Raw genomic sequence first — 27,074 nt, 5'->3', positions numbered from 1 at the left:
CAAACACGCACACACGCACGGAGAAAAATGCAGAGACAAATTCAAAAACCGAGACTGCAACTGCAAATTTAGAAAATGATCACACGCATCTCGCGGGCATCTACTATATCCTGCGTTTTCTAATGGAATTAGAACTTAACTACTACAGATCCAATTTCAGTAACTTGATGCTCCCAACATGTGAGTTGATGCCGGCTGACAATAATCTGCTCATATCTTCCTTTCCCGGGAAACAGAGGCGCGGGGGGCGAAACTTGGCTTTGAATTTGCATTTGTGTCTAACATGAATTCATAGTTATCGCGTCAGTCTCCACCCTTTTTGGCGCGTTTTGATTCCCGCCACGTCTGTGTCTGGTTCGGCCGGTTGTGGCAATATTTTCATTCTGTGATTGACGTGCGTTTGGTTGTGTCTCGGCTTCTCATTGGAGGAGAGAGCGGAAGAGGGCGGCGGAAGGGAGGATTTCGAGACGCATGGCCACGCCTACTTACTACTGCCTTATAACCGTCCTCGCCCCCATTCCGTGCTTCCAGGAGCCGGTCTCTGACGGAGGCATTGGTCTATTGAACGCGTTACCTGCTTACGCCTGAATTTCACTCGACTGTTTACAAAACATTGCGGTAACAGCCGTAGTTTCGCTCCGATATCCAGTCGCCAGGACGCGGGGAGCTACCTTTCGCTGGACCCTTTATTTCCTTCCATGCGGATGCGAGGATCCTCCAACGTGGACTTTACGCTCGACTCGGGAGACGAGAGAGTCGCTCTGTCGGAATAAAATTACCGGTATCACGGTCGACCTCCAGCCCAGAGGCGCGCGGAAGGACAACGGGGACACGTCGTCGAGCTGCGGTGAAGATTTGTGAAGGAATGCTGCTGTCCAAGCTCAATTCTCTGGCGCACATCTCCACCGTCGACATGCCCAAGCTCCAAGTTCACCAAGGTTAGACGCCCTTTTTTTTCCTACGGCGCTGTCGCGGAGGACGCGGCTGCGGCCGCGGCCGGCGGCGCGCGTTCTCCCGGCCAAATGTCAAGGACGACCGTGCATTTTAGCGGCCACATCGGCAGCGGCGGCGATTTCTCTGTACACGTATGGGTGTTATCGTGGCTCACGGCCCGTGTTCCTATGTCCACAGTGAAGGAGAGGGAGCCTTTCGAGAAGCTGTATCAGGTCGGCGCGGTGCTGGGCAGCGGCGGCTTTGGCACCGTCTACTCCGGAACGAGGCTGGCCGACGGAGCCCCGGTCAGTACCCACGAGTTATTAATAACGCCACGCCGCATTTTAATAATTCACCTGCTTCGGGTGTTGTGGGCTTAATGTACGTGTCGCCTGACTGCGGTGTCTCTTTGCTTTGACTAGGTCGCTGTCAAACACGTAGCCAAGGACAGAGTCTCCGAGTGGGGAGAGCTGGTAAGGACGATTTTATCACGCTAATTGTGCTGAATGTGCTTAGTCAACCTGGTGTTTAATTTAAATAATTAGCATTTAGTTGAATCCCTACACTGTTTTGTTTTGAGGAAGCCGTTATTTTAGTGCGCGCGCGCTAATATTTATCGGCGTGTCCTCAGCCTAACGGCTCCAGGGTCCCCATGGAGATCGTCCTGCTGAAGAAAGTCGGGACTGGCTTCCGCGGCGTGATCAAGATGCTGGACTGGTTCGAGCGGCCGGACAGCTTCATCATCGTCATGGAGAGGCCCGAGAACGTCAAGGACCTGTTTGACTTCATCACGGAGAAAGGCGCCCTGTCGGAGGAGCTGGCGCGCAGCTTTTTCCGCCAGGTGCTGGAGGCCGTGCGCCACTGCCACAGCTGCGGCGTGGTGCACCGGGACATCAAGGACGAGAATATCCTCATCGACCTCCGCACCGGCGAGATGAAGCTCATCGACTTCGGCTCGGGAGCCTTGCTGAAGGACACCATTTACACCGACTTTGATGGTGAGTCATGTGCCCGTGGTGGTTTTAGGGAGTCCTTTTATTTATTTCTGTAGCGCGTCCTTTTTCTTAATTCTTAATGACATTTTTCAGTAGACCTTTTAGTCTTATGATGTGAGCCTCAGGCGCCTGCAGAAATTCCATGGTTGTGTCATCTCTGACACCCCCTTTCCTCCCCTCCTCTAAGCGCCGGTAAATACCGACCGGGCGACATTGCAGCAGGTTGGGCGCCCCCTTTCGGCGAAGAGTGGCATTTTTACAACTCAAAGTTTGTAAACAAAGTCACATGCCTGCTCCCCCTCCCGCACGGGAACCCAGCTCTGGCTCTTAAACACACACACCCAGTCTGTCACGCTCCCTGGCGCCTGAGCCCACGTTATATCCTCAGAATCAGGCTCAGCCGATAAGTCTGCATTCCTTGTTGAGCAGCAGCAATTCTGGGCTGAGTAATATTACAATAATAAGATAATTGTTAGGTAGGAAACACTGCAGTGTTTGATTCTATTTATCTTTTGTGATGCAAAGTCTATGCATATTTTTATATGGTTTTAAAATGTTCATTTGTTATTTTTGTGTGACAGGTACAAGAGTGTATAGCCCACCTGAATGGATCAAATACCACCGCTATCATGGGCGCTCTGCCACAGTTTGGTCCCTGGGCGTCCTGCTGTATGACATGGTGTGTGGGGACATCCCATTTGAACACGACGAGGAGATCATTAGAGGGCAGATCCTCTTCCGGAGGAGAATCTCTACAGGTAAATTGCCATTGTGATTTCCATCCTGGTGTTCTGGTAACTGATTGTGTACTTTATAGTCAGGATTTTGAGCCACGCTGATTTCCTCCTCCTCTTTCTCCAGAATGCCAGCAGCTGATTAAGTGGTGTTTGTCTCTGCGGCCGGCGGACCGCCCGTCCTTCGAGGACATATTCAACCACTCGTGGATGCAGGGCACCTCCTCCTCTGTAGTCCAAGCGCCCGTGCAGACGGAGAAGGCAACCACAGAGATCAGACTACACAGCATCAGCCACGAACCCGCAGCTTTCACATCCAGCGCTGTGACCGTGGCCCGGTGATGGAGGCAAACAGTTGGTTCTGGTCTGAACTGGACTCCACTGACACAAAAGACTATTACAAAAGACTTATGTAACAGTCTTGAAGCAGAGCGGAGGGGGTGGGCAGCGCCCAGGAGAGATGGTCCTGATACAGGCGTGTCAACAACACACAGAGGAGACGTCACCTGGCTTCAGCCTGGCAGCACCCTCTCCACCCCAACTACTTGATTATCCCAGTTGTCGCTCAGTGTCAGAACACGGCAGGTGCAGCAGGCGTCTGCTGGCTTGCGCGAAGGCGTGCTATCATGCACGAACACCTGTGTGCAGCACACAGTCCATGTGCTCTCTGATCTGCTGAATGGCAAGCGGACAGTCCGAGTTATGTAACCCCCTCGCTGCACTGTGCTCTGTTCTCTCCCATTTCTGCTGTCTGTCACAGCAGCGTGGGCAGAGGAGTGTTATTCTCAAAAGTGCCTTCTGTGAGATTGTTGGGGGAACCTGAAAATACTTGAATTCACGAACACAAAAAGGCTCTTCTTCCTGGTGGCCTTTTTGTTCCTTACACAAGACTTTATATTGTGTTTTTCTTTTTCCTCTCATGGGCCTAGATCAGTAAAGCCTGTGCCATTTACAACCACTATTGCCACTGCTTCTACTCCAATGTCATTAGCAACAAGGTAACCTCATAGCTCTGACAGCAACCTGTGCAAACAAACCATAAACAAAGAAAACACTGGACTTACCTCACTCTGTTTACTACAGCATCCACCTCTACTCTACAACCTCCACTTCCTCCTCTACTCGTGTTGTAGTGTATACAAACACAAGGCTTAGGCGCCCGCTCATTCACACCTACCTGAACGCACACCGCAATGCAAATATAACCATACCAAGATACAACATCCTCTGCTCTTCACTTCAATTCTATAAAGCAGTGCCTCACGTGGGTCTTAAAGTGCAGTGAGGGCACGGGAATTGTAAATAACAACAATATTTATTATTGCTGTGAGTTGTTTCTCACGCCTGATAAGCATTTTGTTGCAGAATTTATTTATTTATTTATGAGAGAATTTCGGCTGTACCGTATATATGTGTATTTCATTCCACAGTCACTGGAGGGCCCACAGATTATTTAAAAGGAGACAAATTTCTCTTGACCATATTTATGGCTTAAAATTCTAAAAGAGCAGATGCGTGTGTGTATGTTTGTGTATGTAATGTAAATACTGTGTAAATATGTTAGTGTAAACGTCGAACGTCTACTGATGGTAACTGGTTATGTTACTTTGTCGTTTGCTGCAGGAGTGAGTGGATAGCAAAGTGTGTGTGTGTGTGTGTGTGTGTGTGTGTGTGTGTGTGTGTGTGTGTGTGTGTGTGTGTGTGTGTGTGTGTGTGTGTGTGTGTGTGTGTGTGTGTGTGTGTGTGAAGAGAACGACGTGGGAATGAGAAACATGTTCTGGTTGCATGATCGCAGCTCGGATTGCTGTTGTTTTTTCATTCATTGAAATTAGAATTGTAAATTATGCTAGAAACTATTTTTATACAAGTTCAATAAATATTTTTCTAACTATAGAACCTGACTTTGTTGTGTTGCTTCATGTGTGACAGTTAACACTGTGATTCGCTGTCAGATTAACGTGAGACCATGTGGTGCACATGTGTCAGTCACTAGCTTGTGCTGGATGTTGTTTTTAAAGCATAAAATGGGTTTGCTGCAGAACTAGGTGGATGTTTTAACATAAATAGAATTTACTAGGTCAGAAGGGTAAACAATTTCCTCAGCAAGCTTCCTTTTCCTGTTCACACGTTGGTAGAAGAGCAGCAGATACAGAAAACAGATGAAGAGATAAGAGGCTGGTGAGATGCAGATGGCAGCAAAAAGGGGGCAGGGTGCACAGGTTCGCTGCCGAATGCGAACATATTAAAGCCTGGCATAAACTGAACCCAGCATTAAGTGTGATATGAGCACTAGTACAAATGAGGAGATTTGGTTCAGCTGTTGAGCTGCCGCTCAGATGTTTTTTTAAGGTGACATGACTAAATAAATGGTTGGATCCATTGATTCGACTGTGAATGCATCGGAACAAAGACACTACCATGAGTCACTGCAGGATTCCAGCTTCATCAAACAAACCACACCCGACAGCTTGATGAGAACTGTTTGTGTGTCTCACAAGGCATAAAATCCAGTATTAATATCTAGTGCTTAATAGAAAATACTGCACGATAACTCTTGATAGATTTGAGGTAAAAGATCATGACTCTTATTCATGTCTCACTACTTTCTACTGACAACCGTTTAGAGCTGTTCTTAACAGTAATAGTAACCGTTTTTAACAGATTAAATGTGACAAAAAACAAATAAATAAATAGTAAAATCAATCAATCATGTCGTACATCTATTTCTGCTTAAAAGTCTCTAAAAACTCTAGTGGCAACGCTGGGTGAGGGCCACCACTTCTCGTCATGTGCTTGACAGTGTGCAGGTGCCTCTGCGCTTTAATCTGGACATGATCGGTGATAGCGAGCGGCAGACAGCGCTCCATCAGGGACCTGCCCTCCTGGATACATGGGAGCTGTAGGTTTAATCGCCTGCGATGCTCCCGTGAGACTCCTGCCCTCGCTGCTAATCTCCCTCCCGACAGCACTGCCTCACCTGGAGAGCACACACAGATTTGCAGAGCAGTGAGATAACGCCAGGCTGGAAGCCGCGCTGCTCCCATCAGACCCAGGTAGCGCCTGTCGGGTAAACATAATGTGTGTTCGCCAGCTCTAATGGGAATAGATGGATGGGGGCCATGAATACAGGCAAGCAGCCAGAGAACAGCATCGTACAGCCTCAGCTCCGTAGCTCAGTTTCATGTCCTGCTTCTCTACTGTTGACCTGAGGACCTTCACGTACAACCTCACAATCTTCATTCATCAGGATGTGTCTAGTTTCATTCACAAATGTCCATTTTTAACTGTTCCAGCACACTGCAAGTCAGCGAATGTCTTTGTCTTTCCGATAATAATAAACAGAAGTCATCAAAGAAAACCAGGCCTAAAAATAAAATGACTCCAGAGTGAATTCAGGACGTAATGTCAGCGTTCACCGATTCTTTGATCTGACACTGACTTTCTTTTATGCAGATATTTAAACGACAGTTTCCCTGAAGACATTACAACATATTGGCGACCACACGCTGTTTCCACGAATGACGCCACCACTCGTTTCCTTTCTCATTCTGAGAACCACGTTGCATGAAACGCCGCGCGTCGGCTTGTTTTGGTCTTTGTTTCTTTCAGTCAAAGCGCGCCGCTGGTAAACGCAGACGCATGGAAGACAAATGGCTTAAAGACAATGAAATACAACAAAATCTTTATCATTGTCAAACACTGGGATTAAAAACTTGTAAATGAAAAAATTAGAAGTAGTTGAAGATAAACTACTTCCTACTTTTTTGTTTATATTATATATGATTTAAACACAAACCTTAAAAGAATCTTGCAGTGCGTAAACAAGTTCAACTAACAGCGAGATGCAATTATTTTCATTTCTTTGGACTTTCTGGTTTGTTATTAATATAAACCGCATCACATTTTTATTTTTAAACGTACAGGAAAAAAAGAAAAGTTACGACTTTATGTTTAGTCTGTGGGCCTCACACTTCCTGGAATCACCAGCACTTGTCTGTCTGTGAAACCAGCAGCGATGTACAAAAATGCAAATCAGCCAACGAAGGGTGAAACCATTAAACACGAGCGAGTTTCAGGTTTCTCATCCTGGAGATCGAGCCAGTTTCTGCACAAGCTCCCTACAAATATTAACCCCGAGTCCTTGTTCGCCTCGGGTCTCTCCAGGCAGAACACTGACTTCTTTGTCCTATTGTTCGTACCATTGTTTGTTGACCATCATTTTACCTGCACATGGGGAAAGACTAACACGGTGGAGTATTTGCATGAGCTGCTGGTGAGTCACTCGGTTCAACATTGAGTCACGGCCAAAGCAGGACGCGGCGTCAGACCGCGTGCGCAACAACACTGTTCGGAGGGAAAGACTCACAGACGGCTAATATGTGACAGTGAGTCAATGAGAGTCTGAATCACACTGAAGACGAGCCAACAAGTTCAAAATGTCCTGCTCCCACGTGTGCGCTGCATCCTCAGCGGGGCCCGTTCGTCTGCCTCCATCCATCTTGATTTGCCCTTTTCCCGTAAGCCGTGTTACACCTCCTTATGAGAAAGAAACAGAAAGCTCAGCTGTTGCGTAATGGACCTCCTCCCTGCTCCAACTGTTAAGACACCCGACTGGAGCTGTTGGGTAATGTCAGGAACTGCGGCCCTTATCTCGGCGCCGGGCCTTCGTCTGCAGCTTTCTCCTCTGCTCGAGGAACAAACCACAGGGGCCTGCGTTTGTTGCACAAATGGGAAATCCTGTATGTCCGCTGACGGAGAGCGTAATCTGTAATGTTGGGAAACGGTTGCAGGTTCAGCCGGGGGTACGTCAGGGCAGGTGTTGCAAAACGTGCAGGGCACAGAACGTACGATGCGAAAAAACAGTAGTGGGCAAGAATAAATGACGATTCTCTGGTTAAACGTCACAATAAAGAGCATTTTCTGGTATTTACCTGATTTTTTCCAATTATTTTGCAATTTCTCTGCTGGTAATACATAAAGCAAAAAGTCCCCCCGTTTCCACATTCCCTGCACCTTTCTGTCAACCTCAACACAGGAAGACCCACAGCAACAGCGGACTGGCTGGAGGCCCAGGGAGGGGCCAAGCAGGACCTCACAGCTCCCATTCATTCACATTGCAGCAAGTCACACAATGATAGAGTTCTAAAATGTGGCACAACTACAGCTGCAACCTGCTGACAATCAGAAAACGGCCAAGACCTCAGTTAATCCTGAAGCTCGAGGTAAAACTCTGCATCGTTTTCAGCATTCACTATTTAGACTAGCATTGTTCTAACGAATGTACCTCCTCTACGTGATTGAAGTGTTTATATGTCATCAAACGCAGACACTAAGAATCAGCCACTGTTTGATAGATTCCAGATCTTATCTACAAAGCATCTCAAAGACACTGAGACGATAAACTCAAGGAGCACTCAGAAGTTTTCCATCACACTAGTTCACCTCCAGTAAGGAATTCAATACAGAGTGATTTATAGTCTCATAAAGCTGTACTAAATCTTGCCATCACACTGTCCTTTGTGTGCGAGTGCAGGTCTTTAGAAAGGAATAGATGAGAAGCAATTTGGAATAATCTAAAGGCAGCAAAGAGGAAACACCAGCGATGTTACTTCCAGCTGCAGTTATTATGAGTTATGAGAGTTTGGCTGCACGTGTGCAGGACTCCAGCGAAGCGTCGCACGTCACTCCCTTTGCCCTCCAGGCCCGAACCTCTCCCCGTTCACACGGGCACCGAGGCCCATCTCCAACGCCAACCAATTCAGCTACCGCAACGTCTCATGGCCTATGATTTATGTGCTTATTGTTGCGTCATCGGTGTCACCTGAACTGACTCGCAGCGCCTCCACAGTCCCCCACTCACGGTGGGAGCTGGATTTTCTGCAAAGGTCAAACTTCAAATTCCGTCAATAGGAAACGGTCATGTGTGAAACGCGTGAGTGCAAACGCGCGTTGCTGGTTTAGCGATGTTCCCATGGCGCTTTTATTTATTGCCTCATTAAATAAGAATGTGCTTCTCTGCTCCTGTAATCGGCGTGACAGGACATCCAGCGCTCGCTCCCTCTCGACTTGTAGTCACACGAAGGCGGTTTTGCTGTTGACTTTGTTTTCGCATTTTTGTGAATGACTCAAGCATTTTTAACAACAAAGGAAGCGAGAGAGAGAGAGAGAGGGCGGACAGACGGCTTTCTGCTCTCCCAACGGTTCCGGCTCCCACGGGGCCGTGGCCGTCCCTGACCGCGTCACGCCTCCGCGGCTAACGTGCCTGGACACGGGCACCCAGGCTGAAGGTACGAGGGGCGTGTGGCGTGGCCCGGCCGCACAAACACAGAGGTGCCACCACGTTGAGCAACGGCTCCTGTTGCAACCTCGCTTTCCCGCCCGGTGGGTTGAAGTTCCCTGGAAAAAATGCCTGAATCGGGGACGAGAAACGACGGGAAGCGGCGTTCTCACGTGTGGCAGCATCTCAACAACATTGGTGACACAATGAATGAATGACGATTCACTCTCAGGAGCTACACAACGGGCAGTAAAGTGATAACCTTAACATGCATACAAGGAGATCAGGTTGCTTTGTATGTGGTGCCAGAGGGAAAAATAAATATTCAAACAACACAAGATGCACTTAAAGTTCCCCTTGTATTGACAAGAATAAACCCTTAGAACATAAAACAGTCGCCTAAAAGGGAAATTAGGAGGTTGGAGTTTCTCACAGAACAGCCCCTTCTCTCTTTATTTGCTGTGTGTTAAACATTTTCAGTGAGTATTTTTCCCAGGCCTCGCTGAGAACTGTGGGAATCCGGGAACTCGCTGTGGTAGCTCTGTGTTTGTCTCCAGGATGCCTGTCGGGTTTCCAGGGTAGTGGGAGTAACTGGTCCGAGCCAGAGGTGACCCTGACGTTGTCGTTGGCCAAGTCTGTAAGCAGCTGATGGGCCGCGGGAGGAGGAGGTGGGGGGGGTGGGGGGGGGGGGCACCAGATCCTCGAATGTGAGAGGTTATGGGAAGGGGAGACTTAGGAAGCTCAGAAGAATGAACAGGGACAAAATCTCCAAAAAAGGGTTCTGCTCTGCATTCACGGTGGTGCGTGTTTAAGCCCGTGTCACGACCTGAAACATGTCGTTCTCCAGTGTGTCTCTATAAATGTCCAATTACTGGGGGGGGGGGGGTTCTGAATGCAGAACAACAGTTCAACGTTTAAAGGGAAATAGCTGCTTCATGCCAGCGGTTAGAGAAGCAAATCAATACCAACGTCCGTCCAGTCAGTGTGAGGCCGGGGCCCAGAACCAATTAGCTTTGCTTAGCAGTAGGACCGGAGTGGACATCATTTAAGGCAGCCTGGGAAAAAGAGTTGATCTCAGGACACAACTTATTAAAAACATGAGGAAAATAAGTTCGTAATGTTGTGGCAGTGGGTTAAAAAAACAAAGCCGCCACATTTATTTTGTTTAAGTGGCATCTGCAGCCCTCGGTTGGGTTTCCAGAGCCAGTGCTGAGGCTAGTGCCAGAACCTGGGACCTTTGGTATCAGCGCCGCAGAGTTGATGCTGAAAGCTGATGTCGAAACGCTCGTTTGTCAACGGCACATCAAGAAATAACAACCGTATTTATTGGACATCCCCATCTTTGCATGTCATCAGCGACAGAAACCAACAGCACAGTTGGATGTTTGGTCCCAATTACATGTGATTACAATGTGTTCATAGTTGGATTAAACTGAATTGATGCATGTTCTCCGTTTTATGCATATTTTATATCCATTTTATAATTGTTAAATGGGAGAAGTCACAACATGCTGTAAAAAAATAACATTCCAAAGTGCAGCAGCCTTCTTTAAGTTATGTTTAAACAGAAGTAAAAGTAAAAGCATTATGGTTCGTGACTTGTTTTTACCTTTGGACTGAAGATAAAAACAAGCATGAGTCCAACAAGGTCAACCTGGTTCAAACTAATCTACCCAGAGGAATCTGGGCGTAGCCAGTGACAGATTCCTGCAAAGCGGGCCTTCAGATTCAGGGCATTTACAAGCAGAGATATAATTTCAGTCTATGAGATGACACACACACACACACACACACACACACACACACACACACACACACACACACACACACACACACACACACACCTGCCTTCTCTATGAGAAAGGTCAGTTGATAGGAAGCACTGAAGCTGTCAGACTCACTGAGCAGATACAGGTAAAAGGGGGCTCCAACACCCGCTGCTAATAACGTGGTGTCAACGTGAGCCACCAACTCGTGGCTCACGCTGACTCTTTTTTTCCGCTGTGTGCTATTTTCCTGCCTGTTCCAGTTCCTTCCACTGGAACACAACACTCAAACAGGACACCATGTATCTTTGCCCCAGGCTACAATAATTCCCCTTGTGAAATGAGCTTTCAGTTTGCCAATTAAGACACCGGTGTGAATTCCTTTCACAACAATGCTCACGTTTGCCAGCGAGGCTGCAGGTAGAGGCACAGAAGCAGTGACGCTCCGAAAAGCTGGGCGTGAACGCGGAGGCCGAGGTCTGCGCCGGTTACAGGCAAATGCGATTGCCTGCTCCCAAACGCAATTACAGCGTCCCAGCTTTGCACTTTGCCTCACTTCATCCTGCTCTTCCTGTCCAGCTTAGCAAATACTTGTCATAACCTCCCCACCCACACGCATTCCCATTAGCCCCTCCCTGCCGCACTTGCAGCCTTCCCGTAAAGATGCTGCCTCACACACTTCCTCATTCCTGCAAAACCAATAAAGAACATTGATGTGGCAACTCTCGAGCTTCTGCTTGCTCGCACAGGCTGCGGCCGCTCTGAGTGTGCTTGTGTTAGGAAATGAGATATGCGATGTTGATAAGCCGCATTTCAGCGGGCTTTTTTTGTTGTTGTGGACTTGTAAATGGAGATGACTGGTTTCTGTGTGATTAAGAGGGCGACATGAAAGCGATGCAGGTGCAGAGAGAGAATGTAAAGGCTGGGCCACGCCAGACAAACAAGAATTAAGAAATAACCTTTGCGGTTTATGGCTGCTTTTATCTATTTACTACAAAAATCAGCACAGTTCAAATGTTGCAATCAGAGAACAAGTAGATTGTGTCAGAAGAATAAAACCACAGCATAACTGGTGTCCGGTGGCCAGTGGAGGATAAAGCACACCTAAAATCTACCGGTTCAAACTGAGTGAAGATGAACCAACACACACATACTGAAGAAACTAATGCTTGTCGCTCCACACTAAATCAATGTACATCAACTTAGACAACATGTTTTGGCCACATTTTAAAAAGGTCTTATTTTCCAGCAGTGACTATAACAATCCAATGACCCCCCCATTTACACTGCAGGATTTCCGGCTCCAGCCGGGCTGATAGTAACTGCTGAGTAGGGAGAGCCATCAACAAAATAAGCTGCCCTGGCAGGACTCTGTGAACTTTCCATCGGGCTGTTTGTTAATCAGTCATTATTAAAGGAAACTGGGGATCACGCGACGCACAGCTTACAGTAATGAAGAAGTCGAGAATGTACAAAAACAGGATCTGACCTCGACTCTTCCTGTTGGCTGTTTGTGTGGCGCGTGGAGCCAAGTCTGCTTCCTACCAGCTCAGGTGTGTGTGCATGTGTGTGTCTGTCATAAGGGAATGTACATGGCACGCCTGGGAGATCCTGCATGTTGAAAGTGTCTGTCAGCATCTTGACAGATACGAGCCCTGCTTCTAACAGTGCACAGGGTCATCATCGCCACGCTGTGATACTCACCCTTAACTATGCAACTATAAAACTGTGCACACGGTGGCGCGGTGGCACGTTGTTCTCTGCTGATGCAGTAAATGGAGCAAGAGCACTGTGATAATGACAAAAGACAGTAAAGTCTAAAACCAAGCACTATTGTCAAGGCCGAGTACTAAATCAAACACTTGAGCAATCTCTTGCGACTGTGTTACACATCGCAGGGTTATATGTGGGTCAAAGGTAAAACAAGCAAAGCTGCTGACTGACACCTTAAATACGGATAGTTTTCCCCCTAGACACTATAACATGAGCAGATGAGGCAGGTCATGGTTCAGGGTCAGGGTTGGTCAGGCTGCAGAGGGCCTCTCTGCAGCCTCTGCAGCTCAGGTTGATGAAGGGCTGTACTTGTAGGGAGCATGCACCGAATGCAACATAAACCAATCCAATATTGATATTTAACATGACATTGTAAAATGTTTACATCAAAAGATATTGAACTCAAAAACTAGCTATTAAATAAGACTATAGATCCCATTAGTTGTTGTGACGCATCCTCTGGAAACCATGAATGTCTGTACAAAATGTACTTGTTGCCATTGCAAGTGAACGTTTAGACGTATCCGTGCCAGGAATGTCTGGTGTTTAATACTGGCAAATAATCAAACGACCTATTGACAGATCAAATGTTATTTTGCACTGGATTTCCTGTTCAAACCTGTAGTACAACAACAAAATAGGTGCAGGGGAGGGTGTTTGTTCCACGGAACCAAGGCTTATTATAGCACAACTCTAGGTGGTTTCCTGGACAATACGGCAACAGAGGTTGGATGACGTCAGCTGCCGGCTCCGTTCTTAGGCGTTCCGTCCTCTTCAGCGAGGAGAGACACCATTGATACGACAATAGGAAAAGGAGGAGGACGGACGGTCTTGGTGGAGAATGCTGGAGGGGCGTCAGAGGGCGCATGTTCTGGCCACCGACAGAGGTGCTTTTACCTCCGGCTATTCTTAATAACAGGACGTAGTGGAAGTGGCAGGAACAAAGCAGCGAGTGTGTCCTCAGAGTTCTAATGGTGCCAAAGGATAAGCGCACACACACAGTACACTTCACAAGACGGCCCCTTTTAAATAACACACTCGCTCTATGATATCTAATCACGCTGACGCCGCTGCTCCCCACGCTTCCTCTTCTCCAGAACAGCGTTAAGAACAGCAGGGTTACTCTGACCCACTTACATCCTGCCACGGCCCACATCTGGACTCTCTGCCCCCGACGACTGCCTGAGCAACGCACTCGCATCCACACACGCTCGCTCGCTCCTCACACTTACCAGAGGTCACTGGCTAAGTGGGCCAGCGCTTGTGTAACAGGCTTATTACACTCCAAGTCTGGTGAGGTGAGCAGCGGGAACTGCTTTCATAACCCGGTGTTTTGTAAATCAGGAGCAGCGGCTCAATCTAACCAAAATAAAGACGTGTTTTCCTTCAGCTGCTCCGGCGGCGTGAACAGCACATGCAGGCGTGCTTCCTGTGGGAGATGCTCTGGTGCCGGTGGCCCTCACTGACAATGACCCTCAGCTCGGCTCGATGACCCAGGGCGGAGACTGGAATGTGTCACACTGGCAAGTCAGCACCAAAGACGACAACAAGGTACTGGATAAACCAGTTGAGTCGAAATAAACATTTGCACAGCAAAAAGTCCCAAAGACTACGTAGAAACCCAGAGATGACACTGGGACAAGTTCATCCACAGCCTCCAGCCAAGCAGACTCTGGAACCTTCAGTGGCCCCGATACGACGCCTGATGAACACTCATAATGATACCGGCCGCTGATACACGAGCTCCGACCAAACACTTGCTCTCATAAAGAGATTAAATTAGAAGAAGTCGTCTACGCATGTTTCAATTTAGTATCACGGTCACTGCAAAGAGATGAAAACATTCATTCGAGCAAACAGTATCAGTGAAGTGGTCACGTTCACTTTGGCATTTAGGCCATAAAAATGGTCCAAGGGTACTGATGGTGACGATCTGTGTTCATTCACATCCTTGGGCAACCATTGCAGGTTCAGCACTTCCACTTAAATGGAAAGTGAAGTATTTCCTTTGAGTCAGAAAAGGGAAATACTTCACTTTCCACCTTATCGTGACCTCTACCTCACTACACCCCAAGAGGAAACCTGCTCTGTACTTCACTAGATTTATCTCACAGATGTGTTTCCGAGCAACGGTGAACAAAATCCTTGAAAACATTACACCCAAGTATCAAAATACGTATTCATCTTCATGCAGAATGTCTTTTTTCTTACGAGTGAATATTTTTCTTGACTGCAATTACGTCATTGTTTCTATTTAAGTATTTAAGTAAGTTCTGTTTTTCACTCATCAAATAGAAATACTTCCTTAACATTTGTGATAAAATACATTAATACATTACTTCGGTCATTGTACTTTACAACTTTCCACAGCTGCAGGTGTCAGATTAAGACAAAACATTACTCAGCAAAACATGAGGAACTTAAAAAAAATATATACATATGACTAAGTCAACAATGTAGAACTTCTCGTTTGAACCCCAGTACCTTGTTCGTCCTTGTTGAACTCTTTGGGTCTCTGGACAGACAGGATGTCAGAGCTGTCGGAGGGAAATGCCTTTGGATTTAGTTCCACCTGCTGTTCAGCCTGTTGAACTGCAAGCTGCTGCACTTGACTGGCTGGTGTCCCTAAATAATAATAATTTATTATGAGTCTTGAGTCTTCTTGAGTCTTGCTCAAGAACACACCAGGTGCCGGAGGTGGGAGATCGAACCGCTGACCTTCTGCTTCCCAAACCAAGCTACGTACAGTCACACTCGTACAGTTTGTAAAGTCTCATAAGAGAAAAACGTTCATTAGTCAACCAGAAAGTGTGGTAATGTTGAGTTGGACCCACAACAACTCCTCACCCCCATTACTGTAATGTAGCACGTGGCTTATTGACTTATACATCACATGGCATTGAAATCTGAAACATTAAGACTGTGTAATGCTCCCTCAACGTGTATAGAGTGTAGAGGTCAGCAAATATCTCTCTGATAAGCTCCATAGCTTGAGGCTAATAGAAGAAGTTCTTCATAGTAACTTGCGAGCACCTGGGGTGTGTTCCAGAAAGCGGGTTAGTCGAGGATTCTTCCATCGTGAGAGGGTGATGAGGCCACGTATCGATGTTTTGTTATATCCTGATGATTATTTGAAGGAGCGTTATCGTTTCTCTAAAGAATCGTTAATTTATTTAACAAACCTTTTGAAACCTTTCATTTTGAACATAACAAACCGCGGGTCTGCATTTACTACAGAAAGCATTCTGTGCGTAGCTCTTCGTTTTTTTTTGCATCACATTTTTTATATAATTTGGGCGATGCAGAGCATGTGGGAAAGGCAACAGTGTGTAGAGCCGTTCGTACCGTGTGTCTGGCACTGAAACGGTTCCTGCACACTTCCCTGGCCACAAACCTCTGCGTGTCATTAAAGATGAATTCCACAGAGTGGCAGGTTTGTCCCTTCTACGATGATCTATGACACATATTTTAATACGTACACCTCGGACGTACTGCACACACACACTTTCCATTTCAGGGTTTCCAAACGTGATTGGGTGCATTGATGGCACCCAGATTCCTATTAAAGCTCCTTCACTCAATGAAGGACACTATGTTAATAGGAAGTCATTTCACAGTATCAATGTGCAGGTAACAAATATTTCCTGTCCAGAATCTTTTGATGTACAGACCACTAAACTCATTACTGTTTCCACTAACTAGGTATATGTGATGCAACCCATCTCATCACAAATGTGGAAGCAAAATGGCCAGGGTTGGTACATGATTCCAGAATCTTCAGGGAATCATCACTATGCCACACATTTGAACAAAGTATGTTGTAATTTACACAGGTTCATGTTTTTACTGTATTGTTTTACACATTTCAATCATTACAGGACACTACAATGGCTTCTTTCTGGGGGACAGAGGGTTCCCTTGTCTGCCCTATTTGAAGACACCCTACCCTGAACCTGAGCCTGGACCACAGACACGGTTCAACCGGGCCCACAGCAGAACACGGCCAAGGTGGAGATGACTACAGGCATCCTGAAGGCGAGGTTCCAGTGTCTGCGTGGCCTCAGGGTCAGTCCAGAGAGGGCATGTGACATTACAGTGGCTTGTGTTGTCCTTCACAACATTGCCACGATACGAGAGAGAGAGAGAGCCACCCTTCTTGTCCTGCGGAAGATGACCAAGAGGATCCAGTAGTGAACCAACCACAGAGATGGAAGACTCTTAGGACAGATGATTTGTCAGAATCGTTTTTATTAAAATGTTCCTGCCCCAACAGTGCTCTTCGTTTCTTCATGTCCTGAAACAGAAAATGGACCATTATTTACATTGCTTTACGCACCCACACTTTAAATTGTAACATTAATGTTCAGATAAAGTCCAAACCTTAAGGCGCTGTTCCAGGATTTCGATTTCAAGTGTAGCCTTTTTGATGGCCAGTCTCTTCTCCTCTATTTTGAGCTGTATAAGGTCCATCTCCAAGTCATTCATTTTAATTTGTTAAAATTAAACAAGCCTACATTTTTACTTTACTGTTAAGCAGATTAAAAAATCCTAGTGACAGAGATAGTAATTGATTTAAAGGCAGAAAAAAAACATAAATTAGTACTACTGTGGTAAAACGTACAATTCACTCAAACATTCAGCTGTTACTGCTACTTTGAAGTAATGCAGTAATTGCCCAGCATGGACATCAGGATGAGGAAAAGTGTGTTTTTAAAGGTTTATTATAACTAACATTAAATGAACTTTGTGTTCGATTATGAATGTTTAAAACGAAATCAAACAATCACTTTGCCCTTTTTCAAGATTCTTAACAATAGTTGGCAGTAGTCAATACAAACTTTAAGACAAAAGTCTTTTATAAAGTTTAACTTTATTTTTTTGACAAGACACTCAACATTTTTGGTCCAGACGAGCATTTGGTTCAAGAATTTCACTACTGTGCTTCTACTACACCATTCTAGATATACACACCTTTATCTAGTATAATTTCACACATTCATCGAACAGCCATTTGAGGAACAGATACCTGTCAGACCACCTGACGCATTATTTGAGCAAGGGCTTAAAAATTTACCAAAAAAATGTTTACAATTTATTTTAACCTCTGTGTTCCAAAAAAAATAAATCACCGTAAAATATATAGTATAGGTGATTACATGAGAAATCTAAATGTTTTCTCACCTTTGGCTTCATTACAGTATATTGTTAGTTTTTTTTAATTTAATATTTACAATGCTAAAATCAGATCTACGTTTGCATTAAACAAAAACAGATGAGCTGCTCTGCTTTAACATTAAACAAGTGTTATAAAACGTTTTTTTCCCCCAAGTGTTGCATTTAAACCTGCTGTGCACAGCACGTCCACTCCAACACTCCCAGGGCTGGAAGTAATTCTGTCTAGCATCGCCATCCATCCCCCATGGATGTTATATGTGGATCAGCACTAATGTCATGCTGTAGAAGCCACATTTACAGTTTGGCTCCACTACTTCACGTCAGCGTTTTCCACGCGTGCCTGCCGGGCTGACTTGCATCTTCTCACACCAGGAGAGGATTGTCCAGCACAGCCACTCCTGCTGCCACGCCTCCATCTGAGTGTTCTGAACTCTTGGTCCTCAGTAGATGCCCCGCACATTCATTCATCACCATCTCTGTACCCTTCCTGTAAGTGGAGATAAAAAGGTAAACACATTTACACAAGGATATAGAACATAATTCAATGCCATTAATTCCTACAGAGGCCCGATAAAACATTTATAACTTAGGTTAACGACACGTAGTGTGGTCTGGTTTGGTTTCACTAATTGCTTTTTACTCTTTTGAACCAGACGTGTCTTTTCTCGATTTCCACACATGTAACCCGGGGATCACTGCACTACTTAAATGTAGCAGCAGGGGGGGGGGGGGGGGGGGGGGGGGGGGGGGGCAGTGAGTCATAAAAAACAACCACAGTGCAGGAAAAGAAACACCACACCTTTCTAGGCATCGTCCCACAAAAATGAGCCAAGATGATGTAGAGCAGATTTGCTACTGAGCTTAACTTTACTACCTGACATAAACGCCAAACACGCCCAGTTCGCTGACACAACAGCTGATCCTGAGGGGAGCGTCTCGCCGCAGCAGGTAGTTCTGTACAGGTGTAGGGTTAATTTTATCCATCAGGATATAGGCCATCCTCTCTGTGCTGTTCTTCACTCCCTCCAGGACCTGGCAGATTTCTGATCCATAGATGTTGTTGCCTAGGAAAATGAAACATTAGAAATACACAGGTCCACAACAATAAATTCATTTCTACAGAACTTTCTCTAAACGCACCTCCTCCTTCTCTCTGAGGCTTCAGGACAAACCGGTCAGGTGTCGATAAAGCCATTTCGACTGTTTTGTCACCCTCTGGGCCCTGAACACAATTAATAGATTTAATAAAAAAAAAATAAAAAAACTTTTCAGGACACTGTACAAAAAAAAAAAAATCAACCTTTTGTATTATTCTATTTGTACTAATTTCTCACAATATCCAGAGTGTAGAGGCCAGCGAACGTCGCTCTGATCTGCTTCACTACTTCAGGCTGATCGGGGAAGAACCTTTCCACAACTCCAGACCTTGCGAGCACCTGCTGGACCTTCTTGGTTCCAACCAGGTGGGTGCTGATGTCGGGACATTTCACGGCTCGAGAGCGCTCCATCAGGAGGCGAGCGTCCCAACTCTACAATTCAAACAAGGTTAATCGAACACGTTCCTACAGGTATGTGCTAAACACCAGGACCACACAAAATGTGAAGTTTGAGGTTGAGTCATCTGGAGGAAACTAGACCATCAGCGCAGGAATACAATGTAACCAATATACTGTAGGTTATATACAGTTCTGATCTCATGAAAGTTGACTCAGATGATACTGTTCAGAGAATGTCTCTTTCATTATCAGAAGATTGAAAGAAATGGGCCAATTTATTCGTCTATTAGTGGTCTTGGTCTATTAGTCATTATAGTCATTATACACGTGCACACTCTCCAGCTTTCAAGGAGCTAAAACCAGTCAAGTCAACAAGTGTGGCTCTGTACGACAACTGGATGACTGTCAAATCAAATAACCTGCAAGGGTTTAAATGAATGTGTGTAACATATTGTGTAATGTGTGATTAATTACACCAACCTGTTCAGAAACATAGTTCTGTGGCATGTAGCCATTTCTGAAATACACCACTGCAACCTCTCTGCCATCACTGAAAAGTAAGTTCAACAAATCATTCTTCTGTCCATATATGAACCACATTGTATTTTTTACTGATACACACTCACACAAACAGCGTCTTGTCCTGATCAAGGGATCCGGTTTTATAAACGTCATCAAAACGCCTCCTTATTGTTGGAATGTTTCTGAAACACAAAAGATCCTGTTTAAAAAGGTGTTAGTTTAATGAGTAAATTCTCCACGCGGTTTACAATATGCAGGATGTTCTTAAACTTCTATGTCAAAATAGATTCTGTCCTAACATTTGGGTTAGAGATAACATAACCTGGAGCTAGTGACAAAAATGGGCCAAGACCACTCAGGGGCAGCTTACTTCTGCATAACCTCACCTCTTCCACAGTTCTTGTTCAATGCACCGTTGATCAATGATGTTCCTTTGATTATCCTCCACCAAGAACATGACAACTGCTCTGTAAACACACAAAAAAAACTCTTGTAATTGCAGTTTCTCAATAAACTTACAGTCAATACTACACTTTATTTTGTAGCATTACCGTAACAGTGTTAGTAAAAGTGCATTCTATGGGCAAAAACCTGGAGTTTCACAAGGTTCAGTATTTTTGTACCTTTTGTACTTTGTTTAATTTAAAGTTGGGGCTCACCTCTTGGATCCGTAAAGCTCCCAGGCTTTAGCTACAGCTGCAGCCAGACCAGATGCAGGATTGTTGTCCAGGATGCGCTGACTCTCCTCCAACAGTCCAGCCAACTTAAGGACGTGTCTATTAGGAAAGGTGGCATAAACTTTGTGGATCAAGGCAAATTATGCGTTAATATTTTTTGTCTGTGTGTGAGGGACTATTGTCCTTCTTACCGGTGCACGTCTGGCATGTGTGAAGAGAGGCCTCCAAAACTGGCAGCAATGGTATTGATCTCTATCTGTTTCAGAGGCGACGCTCCATCCTCTCTCTGGTCTAACATGTAATCCGAGCGATTGAGCCCCAACACAATAGACTGAGAGGAAAGTTAAGCAATACGTTTAACACTACGTAGGACTCACCCCTACACCACATGCCTGCTTGTATTTTTCACACATTGATTTGTTAGTTAACTGTTTTTGTTGTATTTTCTTAAATGTACTGTAATGTACGGTTTAATGTTACAGTGTACTATGCCAGGACGGATAAAGTTTGTTTCTTTAAACTTCAGACTAACAAAGCCTGGTTGACAGTTGACATACCTGGGACCTTCCTTCTTTCAGGATTTGTTCATGAATCCTGAACAACTTTGCAGTGAAATCATCCACAGCAATGGTGCTGTAAACCAATAAAAGAAGTCAATATCGCATGCGCAAACACACACACACACATATACATACATACATACATACATACATACATACATACACACACATGCGCACACACGCACACACAGAAGTTGACAAATGGATCAACGGTAAATCATACCTGGCGAGAGCCTCTCGCAGAAAGTCTGGATCTTGGCTGATCTTGTCAACCAGCGTGTTGTAGTGAGTTTGTGCCGCCAGCGCTTGGAGGAATGCTGCCTTAGGCACAGGCGAGGGGAAGAGTGTGAATGGAGCATACGTCACACACTGAAAAACAAGTTGTAGAATGTAAGAATGCTGACATGAAGAAACTATTCATCAGAACAAACAACCCCTGGGCGAGGCAGGCGAGGAATGAAAATAAGCAGAGGCAAAAAATCCTTTGCCTTGAAGCAGAACAAATCACTAACATCACTTCCCATTGACACAACAGCCATGGATTAACGGAGCACTGTTATGGAACTTACTTTGTCAGATAAACAGATGCGTGTGTGTGTGTGTGTTTGTCTGCAATATAAAGATTTATGAACATTCTTAGGTAAAATTCCTGTTGCTTATATCCTTGCAAGTAGAACTATGAAGCCCATTCTGTTTGTATAAACAGTGACTCTGCAAAACCATTTATACCGTATGTACATTCCTCCTCCACCTTTCTAGCTTCCTTTTTTAGGTTCTTACTCTCTTGTTGTTTTGGTCAAATATCTTGTTTGAATCCTCATGTGAGCAGCCTTAATTTATATTCTGTATTGTCTGTTCTGGTTTGTTCACACTTTTCTTTGAAGCCTTATGATGTCGCTACGGAGTGAAATTCCTAAATGGACTTCACGCTTGAACCATTCTGGCAAGTGGAAATATTTTTATCATCCACTTTCCGAAGCTGTCCATCACTTTATGCGCAGTCCTTTGAATTTGAGCATGATCAACAAAAACCCATTTCAAGTTGAGGCTTCTTTTAAAATACAATAACCAAATGCATTTGAACTTCTATTTAAAATAAAAAAGACAAAACACAAATAGTAAGTATGCTGGCTTCTATACAACCGCTTTTTCCAAAAAGACAGATATTCCAGAAGACAGCACCAGTCTAATTCTAGATGTGCTGCAATATCAAGGATTCATATATATGCAAAGTGTGTGCTCATCTGGCCAGTCTACTGTCCTGCAATGTCCTGTTAAAAACATACTGTATGGCTCAAAAAGGAAGAGACTTAGACAACTGTTAGCATGGACAGCAAACATCTAAAATCGACAGTCGACCGTTACTATCTTTAGTTAAAAAAAAAAAAGAGTTAAAAAGTATAAACAAAAAGCAAAGACAGCAAATGTGCAAACTATTTGAAAACATGAAATCATTGAAAAATCACTGCAAAATTTATGTTACTACTTCAGATGGTTAAAATCCAAACTGTTCTTAAAATTAGGTTTGTATTTGCCATCTTTGGAAATCTCTGCTAGTATAAGTTAATGTTTGAGTACAGTTTGACTCGCATAAATTGGCCTTGAGATATTTGTGAAAAGCCTAATAAAATGGGTGGTAAAAAAGATGGTTAACTTACCTCCGAGGAGTTGGGGGTCTCGTGGAGCCTCATCAAAACACCCTGCAGCAGTGCTGCATCTTTTGCCACATCTGCCAAGTCTTTGATCAGTTCATCGTTCATCAAAACCTCGCCTGGTATTCCCTGGGCCATTCTGAAGTCATAAAGTCACAAATCGCTCAATTAAATACTATAAGAGGTGAAACGAGCAAAGATTCAATTCATACCAGTCTTAATGCTCTGTAATAGTGCTACTAAGCAGACAGATGCATAATCAACAGCAATAAAAAGAAATGCAATAAAGTGAATTACACTTTTAAACTCCAACAAGGCAACAAAAATACCAAATATAGCTGCTCTTACCTGGCGCTAGTGCTAATGACTTCAACAGCAGTTTGTGTTGGTCGCCTCAGGCTACGAGGGGGCGTAGCGCTAGCTTAGGCTAGCTCAACAGTTATTTAGTCAGTTTGTGTCCTACACGGAAGCCTCTGCAGGGCAATGTTTAGCCCAGAGTTAAACAATTAATATCAAAGTCCGGCGTGCAAATCTACGAAAACGATGCCCCCGACGGCGACAGCCACCTTCTCCCTCCTGCGCTACAGCGTGACACTGCCGGAGGTGCTAAACTCTCATTCATTAACTCCCGTCATAGACGATGGGGACCTCCTATTGGTCACACACGCCCACGTGGTCTGTCCATCCAATCAGTGTGCTAGACGTCACCACAACGCTCTGGTCCTGCACAGCATTGAGTGACCTGTTCGCAGACGCTGACTGGAGTATGACACAGCACTTTGCGGCCTCACCTTACCCGTGACGAGGCTTTTCTGTGGAGGCTGATGTGAGTCTGTGTCTTTTGAAAGTAAAAAGGTTTTGAGGAGGAAGTAAGCAGCTCCACATCCACACGACTTTGGTTATCACTGTGCTTTTAATATCATTTTTCGACAGATGATGCTCAACTTCTGCCCTTTTCACCGCATGACTCCTCATCTGGGTTGCTAGCTATGCAAGCTATGCTTGACTAAACCAGTCAAGCATAGCTTCTGTAATCCGTGCCAGTATTAAAAATGACATCAAACCTATCCAGATGAGCCAAAATGGAGCAGTAAGTCAAAGACAACACGTGTCGCACACCTGTTTAACCCTGCCCTGGTTTCAAGTCACTGCTATCGTCGAAGTTCAAAGCTCTGATACTCACCTGGTCAACTCACCTAAGCATTCTCAATGTCCCTTGTCTACTTTATTGTTCTGGCTCTAAAATAAAACGATTATATAGTAACCTATTAGAGAATTTAGTGTAGAAGCTAAGAAATCACTCAAATATGACATTAATCTAAACTTGATCTAATGTTTTATTCAGGGTACAACGAGAAGGGATTCCCCCAGTTCCAGTCTACTCCACACCATCAGAGGGCGCTAGAGCTTTTAAAATGAAACGTTACACTGTTATTCTTCAGACTTCCTGGTTCCACCCCTTACAGTTTTAACGCACAGGCCCAAGCTAGACAGTAAGTGCTTGAGGGAAAAGGGGAGAACAACACAGCCAGCGTTAGTTTGCAAATGTTACCATAGCAGGGCAAGTGGGGCTGTTAAACTGCCATGATGTCATTTTGCTCTGTGTTTGCATGTACCTAATAGATGGCGAGTGGACAGATGTCGAGGGCCGAGGCGCTGGCCCGCTCGGACTGCAGACATGCGTGTCATGTGATGCTCTACTCGGACACAAAATCTCGGCTGTTCGGCAGAAATTCCATGAGGCATATCATACTGGTGAGTAGCGTGTGTGTTTGTTAGTTTGTACGAGTCGTATATAGATGGAAATGGTTGGTGAACTTAACTTGCATACAGGTAAATGGGCACATCTGCTGCATAGATGGACATGCACACACACACACACACACACACACACACACACACACACACACACACAGTCATACTTGTGCTCGTCTGCGTGTGGCGACACATCTTTGTGTGAGTGTGTACCGGCCTCTGTCGCTTTCCACAGATGCAGATGCGCTTTGACGGCCTGCTTGGTTTCCCTGGTGGGTGAGTCTTTCCCGGTGCTGCTTTTGTTGCATGCTTCCATGCAGACTTGTTTGCCTTAACCTACGTGTAATACTAATCTACTTTACATTTGCAGAAAGATGCGGTGTCACTTAATACACACACACACACACACACACACACAGGGAATATGTCATCCTGTGAAGATGCTGCTGTCCTGACTTTCCCATCTTGCTTCCAACATCATTTTAAATGGCCACTGTCAGACATGTACAGCTCAATTATTAGTCAACTTGATATGAATTACTTGCGCCGTTTATCTGCTTTACAACGGCTGCCAAGATTTCTAGGGCGTCGTTTGCCAACATGATGAAATTACGCAACATGGAAACTAAAGAATTGGACAAATGAACACATTTGTAGAATAAAAAAACAATGCGATGATTTCCACTAGTGTCTAATTTAAGTTCTAATGTCCAGTGGTTTGCATCTGTCCTGCTCTATGCAACCTCTGCGAAGTCCATTTAGGCTAAAAATCCACTTAGCTTTTCAATCCGGTGGTTTCATTTACCTCTTTGCTGTGGAGTCTCAAAGAGCAATACAAGCTGATGTTTTTATCTGCTTTCAAATCTGACTGACCTTTGACCCCAACCCCCACATTTAGCATGGTTAACCCCCAGACGGAGACGCTGGAGGAAGGCCTGAGCAGGGAATTGTTAGAGGAGTTGGGTGTGGCTATTTCTGTATCGGTAGACGACCACGTGGAGTCTCGGATACTTCCTCCTTCATTCCCCTCCTCATCCTCGGGCTCTAATCTTGTCCTTCACTTCTATGTGAAGAAAATTGAAGAAGACAAGATTAAGGAGGTGGAGAGAGCGGCTGTATGCACTGCGAAAGATCATGGACAAGAGGTAATTTGTGTGCGAGCATAACAAAAAAGAAGCACACTCATTTGCTCTCATGCTCTCTCGCTCATTTTCTCCCAGGTTCTAGGAATGGTCAGAGTCCCGCTCTACCTGCTGAAAAGAGGAGCGGGGGGGCTCTCGTGTTTTCTGTCACAGTCGTTCATCGGCAACGCGCGCTTACAGCTGGTCAGCGCCCTGCTGCGCCTCAACCTGCTGGCCCCCAGGGACGTGCACAGGGCCCTCACGCACTCGCTGAGGATGCAAAGGCAGACTACGGAGGACCTGCGCGCGGCCCTGGCGCTGACGGAGGCGTAACACCCACCTGAACCTGCATCAGCACATAAACACAGACGCTCACTCGCGCAGCCACACACACTTGCTGTCATACCAATACTGAACATGGTGACTCATAATTGCACCAAACAGTTTGGAGATCACATAATCAACTGCTTTACCATAAAGACAAATAAAGCCATTCACACTGTCCGTCATGGTCAGGCTTGTCATTTTACTCCTTTTGAATCATTGAGTGATTTCAAACTAAAGCAAGTTTGTTTATGGCTCAGTGTATGTATGAAATGATTTTATTCTGACACATTTTATAAGCTACAGGCATGCAACAAAAAGGTGAACCCTGTATGACTTCACGCTGATATGCTATGCAAGGCCTTATATGGTAATGCATAGGCACCCTGTTGTGCACAGCATAGCGGAAACATCTTTCTCTACTCGGGCTGTTTCTTGGGTATTGTCTTTGTGCCGCTTGCGTTTTCGCTGGTATTATTTACAAACTTCTAGTGCAGCAGCACCGGTGCAATCCGAGGATTAATTACGTCCGTGACATACTATACAGCCTGCAGGCGAAGATTTGATTTGGTTTAAGTGTACCCTGGGTGCACATAACACACTTGCACCAGATGTTAGTAACCTCATTCCCAAGACAATCTTCCTGGCAATGAGTGAGAGCAGAGCAGAGCCATGATGCTGCCTAATGTATCCTCATACCTCCTGTACAGTCAATGCAACCTGAATCTGGGCCCTAGTATTTTTCGAATGAATTAACCTGACTGATTTATTTTTATGCTAATGACTAAAGAAAAAAAAAATAATGCGATGTTTGGTTTATTAATCCCTCAGCGGGTTTTCCACAGTGTTCATAAATCGGACACAGGGCGTAAATAAAGCATGGAGTCAAGATGAAGAATTTACTCATCTTTTATTCAGGTTTGCAATTTAATAGATGTCTTGGAGATGTGTGTTGTGCATTAGAAGCATCCTTTAACCACGACTACACATTGATCGACTCGTCTTCAATTTGCTGTCGATATAAGCCTTTCGATCGGTGTGTTATTCTCAGCTGTCAGGAGGAAAAAACGCACCGCATCCGGTGCAACAGACAGGAAGCACAGGAGACGGGGTAGTTTCAAACGCTTGTCGTTTGTGGTTGCGTTTTTGCACGTCTGTGGGTCTTTGTGTGGGTGCTCGTGATGACATGCCACCTTCGAGCCGTGTGTGTGTGTGTGTGTGTGTGTGTGTGTGTGTGTGTGTGTGTGTGTGTGTGTGTGTGTGTGTGTGTGTGTGTGTGTGTGTGCATGCGCACGCAAATGGAAATGATGCTGT

At 45.2% G+C, this 27,074-nt stretch overlaps 3 protein-coding genes across 5 annotated transcripts; 2 read left to right on the top strand and 1 right to left on the bottom strand.

The window, feature by feature from the left end:
- Nucleotides 1–518: 518 nt before the first annotated feature.
- Nucleotides 519–4,558, top strand: pim1 (Pim-1 proto-oncogene, serine/threonine kinase). Its single transcript, XM_029157057.3, has 6 exons — nt 519–938; nt 1,132–1,238; nt 1,356–1,406; nt 1,565–1,931; nt 2,510–2,686; nt 2,790–4,558. The coding sequence occupies exons 1-6, from the start codon at nt 866–868 to the stop codon at nt 3,002–3,004; spliced, it is 990 nt and encodes a 329-aa protein (XP_029012890.1). The 5' UTR covers nt 519–865; the 3' UTR covers nt 3,005–4,558.
- Nucleotides 4,559–17,329: 12,771 nt separating this feature from the next.
- gss (glutathione synthetase) lies at nt 17,330–23,191 on the bottom strand. The gene is made up of 13 exons (XM_029157025.3): nt 22,909–23,191; nt 22,567–22,699; nt 21,132–21,277; nt 20,906–20,981; nt 20,540–20,679; nt 20,331–20,447; nt 20,058–20,138; nt 19,776–19,853; nt 19,630–19,699; nt 18,988–19,182; nt 18,794–18,875; nt 18,528–18,717; nt 17,330–18,140 (listed from the first exon to the last, which is right to left on the bottom strand). The coding sequence occupies exons 2-13, from the start codon at nt 22,696–22,698 to the stop codon at nt 18,017–18,019; spliced, it is 1,431 nt and encodes a 476-aa protein (XP_029012858.1). The 5' UTR covers nt 22,699; nt 22,909–23,191; the 3' UTR covers nt 17,330–18,016.
- A 74-nt stretch (nt 23,192–23,265) lies between these two features.
- zgc:103759 (U8 snoRNA-decapping enzyme) lies at nt 23,266–25,940 on the top strand. 3 transcript variants are annotated; one of them, XM_055510379.1, is made up of 7 exons: nt 23,266–23,386; nt 23,494–23,650; nt 23,906–24,053; nt 24,184–24,315; nt 24,551–24,591; nt 25,214–25,460; nt 25,536–25,940. In XM_055510379.1, exons 4-7 carry the CDS (start codon nt 24,184–24,186, stop codon nt 25,767–25,769), a joined length of 654 nt encoding a protein of 217 aa, XP_055366354.1. In that variant the 5' UTR covers nt 23,266–23,386; nt 23,494–23,650; nt 23,906–24,053; the 3' UTR covers nt 25,770–25,940. The 3 variants fall into 3 exon arrangements, with proteins under 3 accessions (XP_055366354.1, XP_029012861.1, XP_029012862.1); XM_029157028.3 differs by having other exon boundaries at nt 23,906–24,093; XM_029157029.3 differs by lacking the exon at nt 23,266–23,386 and having other exon boundaries at nt 23,489–23,650.
- The last annotated feature ends 1,134 nt before the right edge of the window (nt 25,941–27,074 follow it).

This window comes from Betta splendens, chromosome 7, assembly GCF_900634795.4.
Source record: "Betta splendens chromosome 7, fBetSpl5.4, whole genome shotgun sequence".
In the NCBI taxonomy this organism is placed as follows: domain Eukaryota; kingdom Metazoa; phylum Chordata; class Actinopteri; order Anabantiformes; family Osphronemidae; genus Betta; species Betta splendens.
The sequence above is the reverse complement of the archived record's forward strand: the minus strand, read 5'-3'. Positions and strand labels throughout refer to the sequence as shown.

Excerpts from the sequence above, each read along its gene's own strand:
- pim1 (XM_029157057.3), top strand. The coding sequence starts at position 866 with ATGCTGCTGTCCAAGCTCAATTCTCTGGCGCACATCTCCACCGTCGAC. Across the intron at positions 939-1,131 it reads CAAGCTCCAAGTTCACCAAG|TGAAGGAGAGGGAGCCTTTC; the intron begins GTTAGACGCCCT and ends CTATGTCCACAG. Across the intron at positions 1,932-2,509 it reads CATTTACACCGACTTTGATG|GTACAAGAGTGTATAGCCCA; the intron begins GTGAGTCATGTG and ends TTTGTGTGACAG.
- gss (XM_029157025.3), bottom strand. The coding sequence starts at position 22,698 with ATGGCCCAGGGAATACCAGGCGAGGTTTTGATGAACGATGAACTGATC. Across the intron at positions 21,278-22,566 it reads AGACCCCCAACTCCTCGGAG|TGTGTGACGTATGCTCCATT; the intron begins GTAAGTTAACCA and ends CTTGTTTTTCAG. Across the intron at positions 19,183-19,629 it reads AGAACTATGTTTCTGAACAG|AGTTGGGACGCTCGCCTCCT; the intron begins GTTGGTGTAATT and ends TTTGAATTGTAG.
- zgc:103759 (XM_055510379.1), top strand. The coding sequence starts at position 24,184 with ATGGCGAGTGGACAGATGTCGAGGGCCGAGGCGCTGGCCCGCTCGGAC. Across the intron at positions 24,592-25,213 it reads CTGCTTGGTTTCCCTGGTGG|CATGGTTAACCCCCAGACGG; the intron begins GTGAGTCTTTCC and ends CCCCACATTTAG. Across the intron at positions 25,461-25,535 it reads CGAAAGATCATGGACAAGAG|GTTCTAGGAATGGTCAGAGT; the intron begins GTAATTTGTGTG and ends ATTTTCTCCCAG.